Source organism: Lissotriton helveticus, chromosome 7 (genome assembly GCF_964261635.1).
Source record: "Lissotriton helveticus chromosome 7, aLisHel1.1, whole genome shotgun sequence".
Lineage (NCBI taxonomy): Eukaryota > Metazoa > Chordata > Amphibia > Caudata > Salamandridae > Lissotriton > Lissotriton helveticus.
In genome coordinates this window covers 1366927373-1366945425 of record NC_136068.1, presented here as the reverse complement: position 1 = coordinate 1366945425, position 18053 = coordinate 1366927373, and the positions used below count along the sequence as shown (strand labels likewise).

General features: G+C 44.2%; 1 protein-coding gene across 1 annotated transcript in view; it reads right to left on the bottom strand.

Moving 5' to 3' along the window:
- The window catches only part of LOC144770292 (cytochrome P450 2F3-like), a 196526-nt gene that overhangs the window by 72001 nt on the left and 106472 nt on the right, over positions 1-18053 (bottom strand). The window contains exons 4-5 of the mRNA XM_078654689.1: positions 5710-5870; positions 3003-3179 (exon numbers count right to left, since the gene is read on the bottom strand). Of these exons, the coding sequence (XP_078510815.1) occupies positions 3003-3179; positions 5710-5870 (338 nt within the window). The remainder of the gene's footprint in view (positions 1-3002; positions 3180-5709; positions 5871-18053) is intronic.

Here is an 18053-nt window from a genome sequence, read left to right as displayed (position 1 = left end):
GTTTGGATCCTTTGAATTTAGCTACTACAACCAAACGATGACAAAAATAATTCTTAAACTCGATAAAGAGCTATCACTGTCACCTCCTGCAATAACCTATACCTTCTTAAAACCAACTGTTGGATTTTCCACAGCAATCTAAATCTCAAACCAGAAAGAAAGAACAGGTATACATATGAGGCAGCATATCACTCAACTCATTGCAGCTTTTAAGGTGCTGCTCCCTAGGTCACAACTCAATTCCTCCCAAAAAGTGTTTTAGTCATAGACATTGACAAAAACCTTCGACTATCATTTATTCTGTGAGAGAAGTCAATAGTCACACTTTCATTTTACAGGTCAACACAATCAGGCACATCTTACCATTCCAAGCAAGAAGCCTTGGGAACTGCACTGACAAGATCAACTCACTCTAACAAACGGGTTCAAACTGAACTGCAGTCTGGCTTCTATTCCTTCTCAGATCAAAACATTACATGATGTCATTAACTGTATTCCATTGATATGTTTCAGCCAATGCAGTGTACCCCATCTCATAAACTGTGCAGTACAAACAGGGCAGGATTAGATATCTTCAAGTAGTGCGATTGGAACATTTGGGCATGCTCTCACTGTGTCACACTACTATAGAAACATTTAGAAGATTCCTCGTTCTCAGTACCAACTATCAAACTATAAAATACTATACCCAGACATCTTTGTACCATATAGGGACATCTCTCCTTCAATAAAACCACAAGCATGAGTACACAGAAAGTGGTTGTCCACTGTATGCCTGCTACCAACGCAATACAATGATCAAAATAATCAGTGGTGGGTTTCCTCTGTATAAAAGCCAACATCATGACCATTTAAATGGATGGACATTCCAGTGATTGTATTTGATAAAGAGAATTTTCTGAAGTGACTGGAGAGATGAGAGTATCCATTGCAACTTGGATGGCCTTAATGCAATGCAGTTATAGCCACAAAAGTGGTGGACTGTTAAAGGAATTGCAACATAACACTGAAGTAGAATGTTGTCCTCAATATTTTATGTAGTCTACTTGAAGATCTTTTCTCATTTAAAATGCATGCTGGAAAAAAAAAATCAAAATATATATATATATATATATATATATATATATATATATAAATATATATATATATATATATATATATATATATATATATATATATTTCAACCAAAGGACCAGCGCTTCGGAGAGCACGCATTTCCGAGCATTTTCGCCGCACATTAGTTTTCCTCAGTTCCGGCACATATCAGATTTTGCCTAACGCGTTTCGGAGCCCTCGCGCTCCTTGATCACAGGCTTAAGCGGACATCACAGAAATGAAGGAGGCATTACCTGACGTATCCTTTTATTTCGTCATGTGTCAGCAGTTCATTTACATAACATTGCATGCTGGTCTTTTGAGTCCTTATTTATTTCCTTTAGTAGGCTTCGGTGCCTCCTTCCTCAATTATTCACCTTAGTAGGTTCCGTGTATCATCCGTTTTAAAATGTTTTATCATTGTTCATCCCTTCAGTGGGTTGGCAGAAAATCGGTAAACCAGCGAGGGTGCTGCTCGATGTCCGCTTAAGCCTGTGATCAAGGAGCGCGAGGGCTCCGAAACGCGTTAGGCAAAATCTGATATGTGCCGGAACTGAGGAAAACTAATGTGCGGCGAAAATGCTCGGAAATGCGTGCTCTCCGAAGCGCTGCTCCTTTGGTTGAAAAAAAAAAAAATATATATATATATGTATATATATATATATATATATATATATATATATATATATATATATATATATATATATATATCTGACAGTTGTTGTTCTTTAGACTGATGTCTTATTGAATGTTTGTTTCGCTAAATGGTGTGCAAGTCTATTGGGGGTCTCCCTCTATAACCTCTAAGCAGAAGAGCTGAAGCATCAGAAGAGGGTAACAATCTGAGGTTATTCCCAGTCTACAAGGGATATCTTTCCACCACATTTAGTCTAAGCAAATAAATTGTTTGTTAGAGTCCTCCAAATGAGAAGTACCAGATTACTTCTTCTGGTCTGGCTGTTAGTCCCATATACACTACCTATGTTGAAAGGAGAGGTAAAAGATCCAAGGTTTTAAGCTGGTTGATGGAAAGGGATGTTATGTTAGCCCCTCTGAACAATCAGATCAGCTAAATGGAGATCCTATTCAGATTGCTCACAGGACAGCTAGTAATAGCTGACGGAATGTCAAGCAGTGTGACTGGTTAACCAGTGACCAATTAGATGGTCTCTGTGTTCAGGCCAACTATATAAATTGTAGGTGTCCAACACATCTCAGCAGTGAGCAATTTAACTTCTTCAGGTATATTACTATCTAAGTAAAGAAATAGTTGAAATAAGGGAAGGTGAGTTGTAACTTCAGTAAGAAAGAATTGAGAAGGTGGTGAACTGCTTACCTATTATAACTTGATTAACATCACCAATGGTTAGAAAGATGTGTGTTTATATGAAGTACAATAATTCTCTTCACAAAACCGAATAGCTTTCAATTCATCAGTTGTAAGTTAACCAAAGAAGTGCTTTTACAAAACAGAGACTGAAATGGACACAAAAAAGAAAACTCAATGTGGCACGATGTTCAGCTTTTCCAAAGATTTATTGTACTTACAAGTTACATATAGAAAACAGCTAGAAGTCAAAGAGAACCACTTTCATTATATCTTTGTGTTGGACATTGTAGCAAGTGGATTAAATAACTGCGGTGACATGAATACCTATGACACAGGTAAAACATATCTATTGCCTAATGAGACACTAACAATTCCAAAAAAGTAGATGTTAACTACACTTTTTTTTTGTTTTACCAGGGTTTACTGTTAATGCACCTTCATTTTAGGCAAAATTTCAGATACAGTCCATGAACAATCCATATAGAAGTATGTTATTAATGTATTAATTTGCCAACAATTGATGTAGTTGTCCAACCACTCCAAGTAGTAACAAAAAGGCCAGAGAAGCAACACTCACCTCGTCCATTTTGTTCAGAAATGTATCAACAAAATCCCGTGGGCAGTTAGGATCCCGGCTGGCAATATGTTTCTCAATCAGGCCTCGCAAATGGCTCTGCAGCATCCTGGAATTTTCAAAGATTTTATTGTGTTCACCGGGAAGCCACTTGAGAATGCCAGGAAATGTGTTGTACATCTGTGGAAGAAAGTCAATCAGTATAAATGTGCTATGGAAGATGATATTTTCATTTTAGCTTGCAAAGTTAGTTTTTCATGCCCCCCCCCCAAAATATATGATGATCTTATGTGTTTGTACTGTCGAGGGAAACAGACTTTGCTACGGTTTTAATATCTCATTCTTTCCACCAATTTGTAGACCGGTATACTTTGAGGTGCCTTTTCTTTGTGAGTGTTTAGCCACATGGGAGGGAACAATTAGGCAAGGTATGTACTAGAGTGTAAAATGTCCACCATCACGCGCAAGGTAGCTTAATCAGAACAAGACGAAGATGTATCATCATGAGTGAGAGAATGAAACTAAACCATACTTTGATTTTTGTGCATGTTTTATTGTAATGTTTTACATAATGAGAGAACTGAAGCAATGCATGAGTTCAAAGTGCAAAGGAAAATGCTTGAGCAGAGGGGAGGAAAAGAGAAAGGCTGCAACTGAATTACAATGTGTAACTAGGTCATAATAATAACACCTCTGCACACCCCTTGTGAATATTACTGTTTTAAGCGCTATGGAAACTGAAACTCTTCACAATTCTCTGTATCTGGTAGCCAACAGTTGTCCAATTGTTCACAAACAACCAGGCATTCTGGCTTAAGTCTACCCAAATACCATAAGTTTGTGGCTGGACAATTAGGGGTCCTGTAGGTGTCATGTTTGTGATAATATAAGAGCCCACCAAGAACTGCATTAAAATCACCCATAGACACGAGATGTTGGCCGGAACTCAGGATGGTTACAGGACAATAGGTTTGATTAAAGGCCAGCAAACCTGTTAAAAGACAATCAAAGGTCAGTCATACCAGCAGCAGAGGCAACAATCTGTTGAATAATCTCCAGTATCCTCTATTGGACCGGTCCACAGCTGATATCATAAAACAGTTGGCAATACATTTTGAACAGAAACCACCTGGGCTAGATTGGAACTGATGGAGCGAGGTGATGAATAACATTTTGTTCAAACTCGCAGAGTTAAACTTCCATAAAAAATGTAACAGCATTAACAAGCATGTGGTGAAATATTAATCAACTTAGTTTTAAGATGCATTCATTCAGAAAACACGTGGGACTAACTTTTGTGCTCTATGTCGCAAATGCGAAGAAACTAATAAACTAACCTGGTCTATTGTCTTTGTCAGTGTTAAATGCGGCTGTTTAACTAATGGCATGTGCTTATTTGTGTGCTTACGTTATGTCCTATGTTATGTCTTTTCTGTGACAAAGCTCGTGGAGAAACCCTGCGGTCTAAAAGAAGAAGGTAGATATAAATGCTGCTTTGTGTGCTCAGCTAGGTAACATATATTAATGGGTTAATAATTAGCTAAGGGGGTGGGTAACAGAGTGGGTCTCAATTCTCTAATTAATTGATGTCTTGTGTTTGTTTAAATAATAGTTTCCGAGTGAGGCCTAAGACATGCAAAAGAAATGGCGTTTCGAATCTTGTCCAGAGAAGAGCCTTGCACACATTTAGAAGTGGGAAACTTTTGCCACGTTGTCATTTTTGTCAAAAAAAGGAGTTTATTAAGTTGTGCTAAACGTGCTCTTGGAGAAAGGCTCAAGGACAGGAAACCGGCAAGTTTGCCTAGGCGAGGAAGTTGTGAACTGTTACTCGAGAGAAATGTTTCTCTTTTGAGGAAGCTAAAAGTCACGAAAGAAAAGCCTGAACTTGGTGATGAAATGAAGATGATTTCATGTGGACTGACATAAGACAGCCAATGGAAAGCCTGGAGTTGCTTGGAGAAATATAAAATGTAGACAGTTTAGCTAGATAGAAAGGTATAAAACCTGACCTCATGGGCAGGAGGGCGCTGCTCGCTTTCAGATTTCTGATTGACCTGACATGCTGTTGGACTTTTGACTCACGTAAGGACGGCAGTCTTAATTTGATTTTTCCTTTTCAGGTGGAGCAAGAATAGTCAGGGAAATAGTTTGAGGGAATGGAAACTGTTATTTTGCTTTAATTCATGCTTACTGATTTGCTTTGAAAATGTCAGTCTAATAAATCATTTCCTTATAAATGCTGCTTTAATTGCTAATAAAATAAAGATTCTTAATAAAATGCTCTATCTTGAATAATAAAGTTAAAATAAAACTAGATTTTGCAACGACAAGCTGGTCTTGTTTATTCATTGTTTAGTTACCATCAGTTGATCCATTTGCCTAAGTGACTTAATTTAAATGATAAATGTTATAAACCATGGTGAGAAAAGATAAACTGCAGTTGTATATAAATTTGTAAATAGCTTGTGAATAGTTCTGTTTAATTAGGTCACATGATTCAGTTGCCCAAAAATTGTCTCGTTGGTTTACGGGCCTTTGTGAATGATTTATGATTAATGGTAAGTATTGTGGTGTTGGGTAGCGTTGGGGAGACAGTTTTTCCCTAGGGGCGCTGGATCAGAACCAATAAACTTGAAGCTAAACACTGACCCGTCTATTCACTCACACTTTCATAGTCAATTGGTCACTTACTTCTGCAAAATCTACCAACCTGAAAGCCACGTTTTCCCAAAAAGCTGATGTTCTCGTTCACCATTCTTAGCAAAGTCAAGAAGGTTTCATCCTCTGTATCAAAGCGGTCTCCAAACAAAATTGAACAAATGATATTGGACACAGCAGCAGAGATCCTCTCCCCTGGGTTGAAGGGCTTACCTTTGCAAAAAGATAGGAGAAGCATATTACAGGCTATATGAATCCAATTGATGTGGAGCAGAACTCAGCCCAGACGGCAAAATACAGAGATGTGAATGTCTGAGAGTCCACAGAGGTGAGCTTTTAGGCTTCTGGAATTTAAAGTACATTCTCACATAAAAATTGTGTTTTACCTCAAATTAGATTTTATTCAGGTCAGTGGAGCCAAGACAGGCCAGGAGTTAGACTGTTTAGCAAAATGTGGGACTCCAACTAGTGAGTGAGACTTAAGAGACTTAAGTCTTTAAGGAGACTTAAAGATTGTTTGTACTAATGGTAGTCTTTCCCATCAAAGCACAACAGTACATTTGGCCCACGATCCATATTGGTTGAACAAGTACGTTTAATTAAATTTCACAGGAGATGGCCCCGGGAGCAAAACTGCAATCAAGATGGTGCCATGAACTTCGGTGCCATAGGCAAAGCAACATTTTGTTGTATCCATTCCATGGTAATAGGACCATATATGATGGTTTGAAGTCAATTCCACCCCTTTTCCCGATGGCTCAAAATAATGATATATTTTTCTGTTTCATTTCCAAGACACTACCATTATGCTGTTAGGAATAGACATGTTGTTACATTGCACCACCAAGATGAAATAGCCAAATGTTTTGGATTCAGACATCAGCTGGTAGAGGTTCTACCAGTAAACCCAAGACAGTTTACGCAGGGAGACTAGTGCACTGAGAAGGACTGACAGACGTAACAGCATCGTAGTAAACCTCAGGGCCAACCTCTAACAAGAATGATTATTATCCTTAAAATAAGAAATAAAAAAAGCAAAAAATTATACAGACACTAAAATGAAGTATTAAGACAGAAACAGGGTAATACAACGTACAATTTAAAAACAAACATTTCTAACACCGTTGTGTCTGGCCTTGAAAAACTGGAGCAATGTTTTTTTTCAAAAAAAAGAATAAAATGAAAACACGCAGCCATCTAAATGTAGCGGCAATAAACTTACAATAACCATTTTAAAGTCAAACATTGACTAGTGTGGCCATTTTACTATTGACATTTTTTATATAACAAAATGTGCCATGCTTTATATTATAATTAATTGTGAAAGAGAAAAATAAATCACTCCTTAATAAAGAATTATTAATTTGTAATGAGGCAAAACTTAATTGTCACCTAACCAAGCACTCACATTGCAGCCAATGTTACTTAACACTTTATAGCAGCAAATTTAACAAGCATTTGCAATGCAATAGGTCTCACATTTACGTGAGTTTAAGCTATTGGCATGGTAAATGACAATGCCTTTTATACAGGTTTTTAAAAACTAAAAAAAATAGGCATTGTCATTTATAATGCCAATAGCTTAAACCCGCGTATATGCGAGAACTTTTGCATAGCAAATGAAATGCTTGTTTTAACTCTCACTGTGCACAGCAAGAAGGGTCCGGTGGAGAAGGGAGAAAAGAAACATGAGACTAGTGATCCATCCATACTCCTGTTTGCATGCAGCAATCCCGCTTTTTTCCCCAATAAGAGCTGCAGTTCCCGTCATTGTTTCCTGCCCAATCGCCTCTGAAATCTGGCAGAGTCTAGTCACAACAAAGTGAGTTCATAAAAAACAAGCATTTACAATGCAACGGTTTCGCCTTTGGAGAAGTTAGAGCTATTGGCATTGTAAATGGCAAAATTTGTATTTATGTGTTGGTTTTGAAAACAGATAAATAAATGGCATTGTCATTTACATTGCCAATAGCTTAATCTCTCGCAAATGTGAGAACTGTTGTACCCTACGGACGAGCTCAGCAGACAGCAATTACACCCACACACATACACCCCCAGAGTGTCACACACACACCCAGAGCCAGCCACACACACCCAGAGCCAGCCACACCCAGAGCCACACACACACACACCCAGAGCCCCACACACACACACACAACCAGAGCAGTCACATACACACACCCACTGGAGCAGTCACACACACACACACACACACTGGAGCAGTCACACACACACACACACACACACACACACACACACACAGGAGCAGTCACACACACACACACACACACTGGAGCAGTCACATACACACACACACACTCTGGAGCAGTCACATACACACACACCCTGGAGCAGTCACACACACACACACACACACCCAGGAGCAGTCACACACACACACACACCCACTCCGGAGCAGTCATACACACACACACACACACTCTGGAGCAGTCACACACACACTCTGGAGCAGTCACACACACACACACACACACTGGAGCAGACAGAAACAGGGGGCTTGGAGAAGGTTCATGATGGATGGACTGAGGCATCAGGCAGTAGTTGGGGGGAATCTGTTAGTGAAGGTTGAAAGTGATCACTGCCGCATGTCTTGTGCCCGCCAGGTCGTCCACCAGCCTCTGCAGTGTGCATGTTGACGTGCATACATCTAGAAGCCTATATCGCTGCCGGACTGTGCCGTCTCCTCGGCACGTCGGAGGTGCCCGAGCCTATTTTCTGTCCCAATCTGACCCTGGATAGCTGCAATACATGAAATCCTTTAACACCACCAATTGTAACCACTGTATTGTGCCTATGCCAAAAACTACACATCTGCACAAAGCTCTAAACACAAGGGGCTTGGAGAATTGGCAAGCCAACTATTTACAGTGAAAGGAACGGAGGCACTGGTACCTAATGCACTTTTAAGAGGATGCCAAAGTTGGAGGCCCCTGACTGGAACCAGTCAAAAACAGGGGCAGCCTTATCATGATGCACTTGCACAGAGATTTGGTACTGCATTTGGGAAAGGGTGCAGGACTATCATCATATTGTAAAAACTCAACTCCATTGAGTGCTAGAGAGCAACGAGAGGAATGAGCTAGTGGAACTGGAGGGGGGCGGGGCAAAAAAAAAAACAGAGTTCGATGGTTAGGAGAAAGCAACAGAGGAGGGCCAGGGGTGCAATAGAAAAAGCAGCATAAGGGAACAACAGCAAGAAAACACACACACACACTCACATAGAGGGCTCAAACAAAATACATGAAGTAGCTCCCTGAACCTAAGCGGTGGAAGGATACCACTCGTTCAGTCAGAAGGAAGCTACAGATGCTTTGCATCAGGGGAGGGACAAACGAAGGTGGCAAGCCATCAAATAAAAGGCAAACACATGCGACTGACATGAAAGCCAACCAATAAAAAAGCAACAATCTTACCCAGAGCACAGTGAAAGTATTGGTATAGTACAATGTGTCTTTCGACAGCAGACAAGCTACAGCGGTCGTGTAAGTGGGACCTTAAAAGGTATACTCTGTTCTAGGAACACCAATAACAGAATAGGAGTAACCGGTTTAGCGAGCGATCTTCTCTTCCTAATATCGGAAAACCTGTTTCATTGAAAAAATGTTGCAAAATGCAACCAGGACTGATGACGTGGCTAGCATATTTAAAGCCTCCTCATCTGAAAGAATGCTGCACAATGTCAAACAGGAGGGGGGAACAGAGACAACACCACGGAGACAGACAACAGCACCAACACACGCAAAGACTTAGCACAGAAAGGACATGAGACAGGGGGGAACAGAGACAACACCACGGAGACAGACAACAGCACCAACACACGCAAAGACGTAGCACAGAGACACGCAAAGACTTACCCTGCAAGGCGCTGGACAGTAACAACAAAGACTTACCCTGCTAGGCGCTGGACAGTAACAACAAAGACTTACCCTGCTAGGCGCTGGACAGTAACAAGACGGGGCAAGTCGAAAAGGACATGAGACGGGGAAAACAGAGACAACACCACGGAGACAGACAACAGCATCAACTTACACGCAAAGACGTAGCACAGAGACACGCAAAGACTTACCCTGCTAGGCGCTGGACAGTAACAAGACGGGGCAAGTCGAAAAGAACATGAGACGGGGGAACAGAGACAACACCACGGAGACAGACAACAGCATCAACTTACACGCAAAGACTTAGCACAGAGACACGCAAAGACTTACCCTGCTAGGCGCTGGACAGTAACAAGACGGGGCAAGTCGAAAAGAACATGAGACGGGGGAACAGAGACAACACCACGGAGACAGACAACAGCATCAACTTACACGCAAAGACTTAGCACAGAGACACGCAAAGACTTACCCTGCTAGGCGCTGGACAGTAACAAGACGGGGCAAGTCGAAAAGAACATGAGACGGGGGAACAGAGACAACACCACGGAGACAGACAACAGCATCAACTTACACGCAAAGACGTAGCACAGAGACACGCAAAGACTTACCCTGCTAGGCGCTGGACAGTAACAAGACGGGGCAAGTCGAAAAGAACATGAGACGGGGGAACAGAGACAACACCACGGAGACAGACAACAGCATCAACTTACACGCAAAGACGTAGCACAGAGACACGCAAACACTTACCCTGCTAGGCGCTGGACAGTAACAAGACGGGGCAAGTCAAAAAGGACATGAGATAAAAACAACCTAAACATGCCGAAACATGCCGACAAAAGCATTCCATTGAAAAGGACATGAGACAGGGGCAACAGAGACAACAACACGGAGACACAGGATTTTTGAAACAAAATGCTGCTTGCCTGATCAGATCGCAAATATACAGAACATTGTCGGGAACTTTAAAATTCGCAGTCCACTCCAACAGAAGACACTCCGAAAAAGAGAAAAACATGACCGAGAAAAAAAACGAAGAAAAAAAAACACGCCCACCGCTGCATGCCGTAGGGAAAGGGGTGGGATGAGTAAAAATAGCGGGAACGCCCACGAATCTGCTCCGGCAATGACGGACAGATCGCTCTTCCAATGGCTAGCCTCCATTTATGGAGCTAGCCAATGGAAGACAGAGGCGGGAGAAAGCTCCATACTGTTTACAAAAGTTTTCGCCTGCGCGATACTGCTTGCGCAGTAAACGCCAGGCGAAACCTAAAAAGGCAACACTGCAAGATCAGCAGGCTCGACGCACAGGTCTGGGCGGTGATGAGCTGGCATGGACGTCAGCCTTCTCCCTCTTATTACTTTATGATCATTGTTCATTTCGCCCGCATATTTTTCTCTCCCTCTTTCTATAGAGTGTAAAGCTGTCTCGGTTTGTTGGAAGTGTTATTGTTGTGGTTCTGCAGTCGGGGATTCCAGGCATCAAGTGTGTGCTGCAGTGGTGATGGGGTCGGCAGTGATTTAACCCGAAGATATGCATCTTTATTGGGTGCAGCCAGGGCCGCTAATTTTGTGATAAATTAGGCACGGTGCATCCATTGGGGCGTGGGGGCGTAGCCCCTCCCCGCACCCAGCTCCCTCGGTGTCTTTGAACTTAAGTAAACTGAATCAGTTTACTTAAGTTCAAAGATGCCGAGGGAGAACTGACAATCATGTCAGTCAGCATGACGTCGGACCACCCACCGGCGGTCTGGCGTCATGTTGACTGACATGACTGTCACCAGGGGCAGCAGCAGCAACACAAGTGCGCATGAGTGGGGACGGAGGGCGAATTTTCGCACGGTGCCCACTCATGCGCACTTGTGTTATCTCTTGTTTGCGCATGCCCATTAGGAGCCCCTCGGCCTCCTAATGGGCGTGCTGCGGGCGAAGATTAGCCAGTACCCCTAAGCCACGCCTGGCGCTGCTGGCAGCGCCAGGATTGGCTGAGAGGGGCGGCCAGGGCCGTTTGTGAACAAGGCGCCAAGGAGAGCAGTAGAGGTGGCGTGGACCGGCAGAGGTAAGTTTTTCATTTATATTATATTTTATTGATTCCCTGCCAGGCTGCCACCCACCCCGCGCGAACACCCCCCAACCCCCCAGCGACTGGCGCAGAGGGTACTAGGGCTCTTTACACGAGCACCAAATACATTACGTCAGGTCAGATGCATATTTCTGTGTGTTTTTAGACACAGGCAGATCGCAAGATTTGTCCAGAATCACAGTATGTGGGAGCACAGCTATGCCAGAACTCGAACATGGTTCCCTGGGCCCTGTTCCTAAGTCAGCAGGTCGGCCTCATGTTAAGTATGCTACATACATCTTAGAATAGTCAAGTACAAACAAAAATGCTAGTGAGGAAATAAGATTGTGGAGAAACAGGAGTCCGTGAAAAACAAACATGCATTTACAATGCAGCCAGTTTGTCTTCCATTGCACATCCTTTTAAATGCTTAAGCAGAGCGCGCGCCAGTGTTCACCAGTGAAATTCACATTCATCACCAGCGAGGCCCGGCAGCGCACTATCAGAGTGGTAGAAAGCCCTGCATCATGTCACACTGAGCACTAGTGACAGCCGGGGGAGCAGCCCTATCAGAAGTGCCCTTAATGGAGTCACGCTCTAATGCACCGGGGCAGATGATCAGAATAAGAAGCGCAGGAAGGAGCGGGGAAGTGGGCTCGATTAGATTACTCTCTGTTTATTTTATTGAGACCGACAAAGAGTAAATTTGGGCTAGAGTTTGAGGGAGGGAGTGGGACACCCAAAAACAACACGCGCTAGTAACAGGCCCATAGATAACAGTCATTGGAAAGAAGTGGGTTCCACTCAGGGGGTCAATATTTTAGGCTCACACGGTTTTTCATTGCGGGGGTTGGGATTTGGGGGGCAACCCAGCATAAAGTGCATTTGATTTGGGGCGTGACTATCTGTTTGCACCTGTTTAGCAGCCATGGTCTAAAAAATGTGCAACATCTTGTGGAAATTGGAATTGCACCCGTTTTGTTAAAATCTAGAAGTCTTTGCCTCTGCCTGGGTAGAAGTGGGCACGATTTGCTCTCTGCTACGAAACAGCACTATAACTAAAAAAGACAAATTGTGTTTGTACCTGTTTTACCATACATTAGTACTTCCCCTCACACACTTCCCACTAAGTCTACCCCAGGTCAAGTTTGATGCACACAGAATGAAGTTTGCTCCTACAGACCGCTTTGCAACCCCTCCGATTTAAATACTCCCACAACTTTTCTTTGAAAAGCAATGCATGGCAGTACTAGTTTTTTGTTGCTGCTTGTAGCAGCTGGTCGTTGTGCTGGTCATCATTCAGTGCTTATTAGCATTCTGTAGGGTGAAGTTTTCAGTAAATACTCATTGGGTTCACTATCCTACCGGATGAATTCTCACGTCCTGAAACGATTGGGAATACTTGGCGTGCGCGTATGGGCCGTTGTCTGTCTTTGGGCTATGAAACACTTTAATGCCAGAGGCTGGGAGCAAGGCAGGCATTTTAGACACGCCTCTTTGTATAATGTGTTTTCATATTTTTCATGTTTCCATATTGCCTCTTGGAGTCTTGGTACAGCACTGTGGCTAATAAAAAAATGCTCCCTTTGATATTACTCAGCAATGCATAGAATCTCGAACTCTGTTATGAAGCTCTGTGGTTATACTGAATAAGTAGCTACCTATGTTATATGACATCTCTTAATGTAGTAACTGCACTTTCACATTTGCTATATTAACCTTCTTGCTTTCTCAAGTTTGCTAGAAAATGCACCATTTGTCCACTCTTTTTTCAAAATTTTCTACGGTGCAGTATGCCAATAATTTTACGCCTCACCACTTACAAATGTCACCAGCCGCCCCCTCTTATATGAATAGTTACCCATCTCCGTGACAGAGTGGCGTGATTCAAAAATATTAGCACGGAAGGGAGTAGTCAGAAAAAATAAAATAACCTTTACTCTTATTATTAAACTATTGGTGTTGGTGGCGAACGGCAGCTCTGCTCCTAAAAAATTTCTGAAGTGCCAAACAGTGAATTTTACAGCGGATTTTTGTAAAACATTTTCTAAAACTAAAATATTTACCAGGTCGTTCTGAAATGTAAGAATCCCCAAAAAGTACTACTAATGTGCGGAGGTTTACCAAATCCAAGGGTCCCAGACAGTTTTCATCCTTCTACTCATTTCTTTTTTCTTTCTTCCCAGTTTTTCTTTTTCTCACCTACATACATTTTGCTTCCTTTCTGTCTCGGTCTCCTCTCTCCGTTTCTCTCTTGCCCACTCCTCTGATTTATCATTTTTCTTTCCCTGAATCCTTCACTGTTGCAGAATTGCTAGCCCTTGACCCAAAAGCCCTACCATAGCCTTCAGCTGATATTATTCATCAGCATTCTCATAAAAAAAGGAGTGTGGAAAATGACTAAATTAGGTATACATAAGCGGCGTTCATTTATGTTCACCACAGCCACTGTTGAAAGTAAAGTGAAAATCGTGAAACAGTGGCCACGCCATCTTGTCCCTTTTTAGGCCCCTTCATGCACGTAAGTGGCAGCCATTTTGTGTGCCAAAGCCTCTCTGCCCACTGCCAATAGCCTGCGCGTCTCTCCCCCCCTCACTCCCCGGCCTCGCAAGCATCCCCTCGCGCCCCGACAGCCCCCGGTCTCTCCTGCTTGGGCCATAAACGCACCTCCAGCGCGACCCTGTCTCCGAGCCACATCCCGTGCTGAACCCCCTCACTCTTTCATCTCATTCATAGAACAGGCCCTTTTGATAACCTCTTCCTCCCTGCCCGATTGTCCGGCCTGATCCCAGGCCATCACCTAGCCCAACAGATGCAGTTTATTGCCCCCTACAGTAGGACCTCGCCTCACATCAAAGGAGCGGGGATTAATCAATGCCTTCACACCCCTAGATCCGACCGATCGCCCGCATTCCTGTTCTCAGCGGAATGTCCAGCTGCGCGATAGCCATCATGCTGAGATTTGGGTGGGGACCCCTACTGTAGATGTGTGTGAGAACGGGCCTGAACCGGGGATTCCAAAGATGCCTTTTTCGTACTTCAAAGCAATACCACGGATGTCATAAATGTAATAAAGCCATAAACTTGTGTATAAGAGGCCAGGCCTCAGAGATGCGGTTAGAGCACCTCGAGAAGATACCCTGTTGTCTGATTTGACGTGTTCTGATTCCGTCGGAATAAACTCCGTTTCCTGCCTTCCAGCCTCCAGCGCCTGCCTCTTTGTTTGGTAATATTGAATGGTATGAGAGGCGGCTAACGCCGAGCAAATACTGAAGGGTTCTTGGTCGAATTCGGCCCTGCCTTTTTACAATTGGCCTCCCAAACGTGGGGCCCATCAGCGACACGTGGATCCAGTGGGAGAGGTCCCAACGACAGAGTGAACGACTGCAACGATCGGGAAGTGCACCTGCCCGATAGACCCTCATCTGGCAGCCGATCATCCGAACTTCACCGGTTCTGAGCAGACCTCTCTCGAGTGATCTACGGTCCTGACTGGGAACCATCAGAAGTGCCACAGCAATTACGGAGAATAGAGGACGATCAGGCGCTGGAAGCGGAAGACGAGAAACTGTCCATGCGGTCCGGGTAAGGTCGTGTAACACGACGAGTTGCGAATTGATTGATTGTCTTGGAAAATACTAGTATTACGCATTTGATTGTTTGGTTCTGAGAGATTCTCTGTCTACAAACGGGGAAGGATAGGAGTATTCTCCCTTTGCAGATAGTGAAGGGTAGGTAGCGCAGGCTTTTGCCCCCGTTGTAACCCGTCGCGCCTACTTCCCTCTCCATTGATTGATTGTTTGTTCGAGCATTTACTGTTCGAAATTGGTTCTTTGAAAGGATCTTCTCTGCCTACAAACGGGGAGGAACAGGAATTTCCCTCTCTCTTTGCAGATAGTGAAGGGTAGGTAGCGCAGGCTTTTGCCCCCGTTGTAACCCGTCGCGCCTATTTTATTCCTCATTTGATTGATTGATTGTTTGTCCGAACATTGACTGTTTGGAATTAGTTCTCTCTTTGGGTATTCTCTATTTGCGAATACTGTAGAATAGAAATATTCTGCCTAGTCTTCGCAAAGTAGTGAAGGATAGGTAGTGCAGACTTTTGTCCCCATTGTAACCCGTCATGCCTATCTTCTCCCCATTGTTCAGTAGTTGGTTCAGCCCGGACCGTTTATTAGAGGTAGATCGTCCGGCTCCACCGGAGGGCACCCCTAATAAAAAGGACATGTATATAAAATACGGATTAGCCGCTGTATCTTTTCAACAAACTATGACATAAAAATCGCTAGGAAAAACTAAAGGAATCGAGCAAAGTCAGTAGGCCACTGATGGGATCTTTTTGACCCCGCTAAAATAGAAACACTAGGAACAGCCCTTCATGAGAAATATGAAACTAGTGGGAGGAGCCGAGCTCGACACCGTGATGGCCGCAAGGTAGCTGGGCTCCGCCGACCCCGCTGCCCAAACGTGTCTATCCTGCCGCCCACCCTGCCCAATAACGACAACCTTATACCTACCATCCGTCCTGGGGGCTCCGGAGTGCAGCAGATCCGCAGCTACGCTTGTCCGGAAAATGAGGCCTCCGGCACGTGGAGACCGGGGCCTTGCCTGCAGTCATCAGCCCGCGAGGCAACGTCGGTGGCGGCCCGGAGTGGAGGATGGAGGCCGACCAAAAGGGACCGTTGTGCGAATAAGCCGGAGGCAAAACAACGCGCCGAGGCCCGTCCCCGGATCGTCCAGAGGTGGTGTCCAGCAAGTTGTGTGCGGGGGATGCCTTGCTGATGGCTCCCCCCTTTTTTGTTGCCTGGTCCAGCCATCTTGTATACCTGCGCCAGGAGATGGCGTGGGGCGCCCACGGAGAGGCGGCGCGGACGGCCCCCCTCCACCTCCAGATGGAGGTTCCTCTCCTGCACCAAGACTGCCATTCGCATGCCACTTGCGGATCCCCCGCGGCTGGCTGACCGGGGGGAGGACCGCTCCGGTGGCCGTGGTGAAGGGCAGCTGCTGTGGGACTGTCAAGATGGCGGCCGGCTCCCCGGATTTGGGCCTGGTCCACTAAGATGGCTCTGGGCTACCATGGAACTCGGATGCTTGCCTGCTCGGGCATGAACCCCACTCTTGAAGACGTTCTCTCAGCTCTAGAGATTCTACGGAAGTCGTTGGCCCCCCGACTCCCGCGGGCTTCCCGTGGGGGTGACCGCCACCTTACCCTTGTCTGGTGCCGTGAGGGAGGATGATTCAGTGCATCGACGGAGGGATACGCCTGCTGTCCCGCTCTCTGGAGTGGCCACGACGTTGTCACGAGATGGCGGTGCTCTCACGCTAACGCCAGCTTTTTGTCCTAAATTACAAAGAGATACTGTAGACTACCAACTCGATCAGTTCCAGTGGGACCTCAGCGTGGCCCGGTAGGGAAGATTCTGCCTTCCTCACCTTTAAGTCACGGTTCATGCCGCCTGTCCTTTCCGTTGGCGTTAACGGATTTTTTTTTGAACTGCCGAAAGGGGTTCTGGTCTGACCGCTAGTTATTGGAGGCATTTGGACTATACTCTGGACCTGCCCGGCCTCAACCAAAATGGCGCCAGTATAGGCGGGACTTGCAACTCCTTATGACATTCTAGTTGCTTAGCCTTGATGTTATGGGTTATGTATGCGGTCTTTGTGTACACGGCGGGCGGGGAAGGGTACTGACTGGGCATGCGGACAACCCTATTGATGTGGGTTTTTATTCATTATTGATTATTGTATTATTAAAGCTTCGAAGTAATGTTACTCATGATATTCGCCCATGGTGTGCGTATGGGCGATTCTATTGTAACTGATTCTGTTATACTTCCAATTATAAAATTAAAACCTTCGCTGATCCTGCAACCGTTAGTCACGTTTTTAATTAAATGGCTCGCCTGTTACGTACTTCTATACTACAGTGTAATCTCTCCTTACCTCATGCGTTTCCCGTCTGCTCTGTGACCGGCCTATCTGGTTGGAGGCCCGTATTTGAATGCTGACATCTTCACAAATAAAGTTTTTTTTTAAATATATGGAACTAGCATCATAACAGTCGCTTAGATTGGTAGGTTTTCAAATAAAGGCTACTAACCTCAAATAAATGAAGGGCAAGTAAAATGAAGCAATTTTGATTATGAAAAATTATAAAGACATAGTACACAGAAATAATGCGAAGAGAATAGTCAAGATCTGTCGTATTTTACATTCCTGCAGCATAAGCAATAGGTAAAGATCCTGATATTTAGATGTATCTATGAATATGACAGTAGACTAGACCTCTTTTACTTCACAGCCCCCTTGTGGATCAAAAGCGCGCCTTTTTCGAACTAGGAATCTTTAATTACACTACAGTTGTAAATTCCCCGAAGAAGTACATTGACCCGAAGTATTGTTAGTGATGAACCCCGAGTGCATTCTGGTCCTCGGAATCCT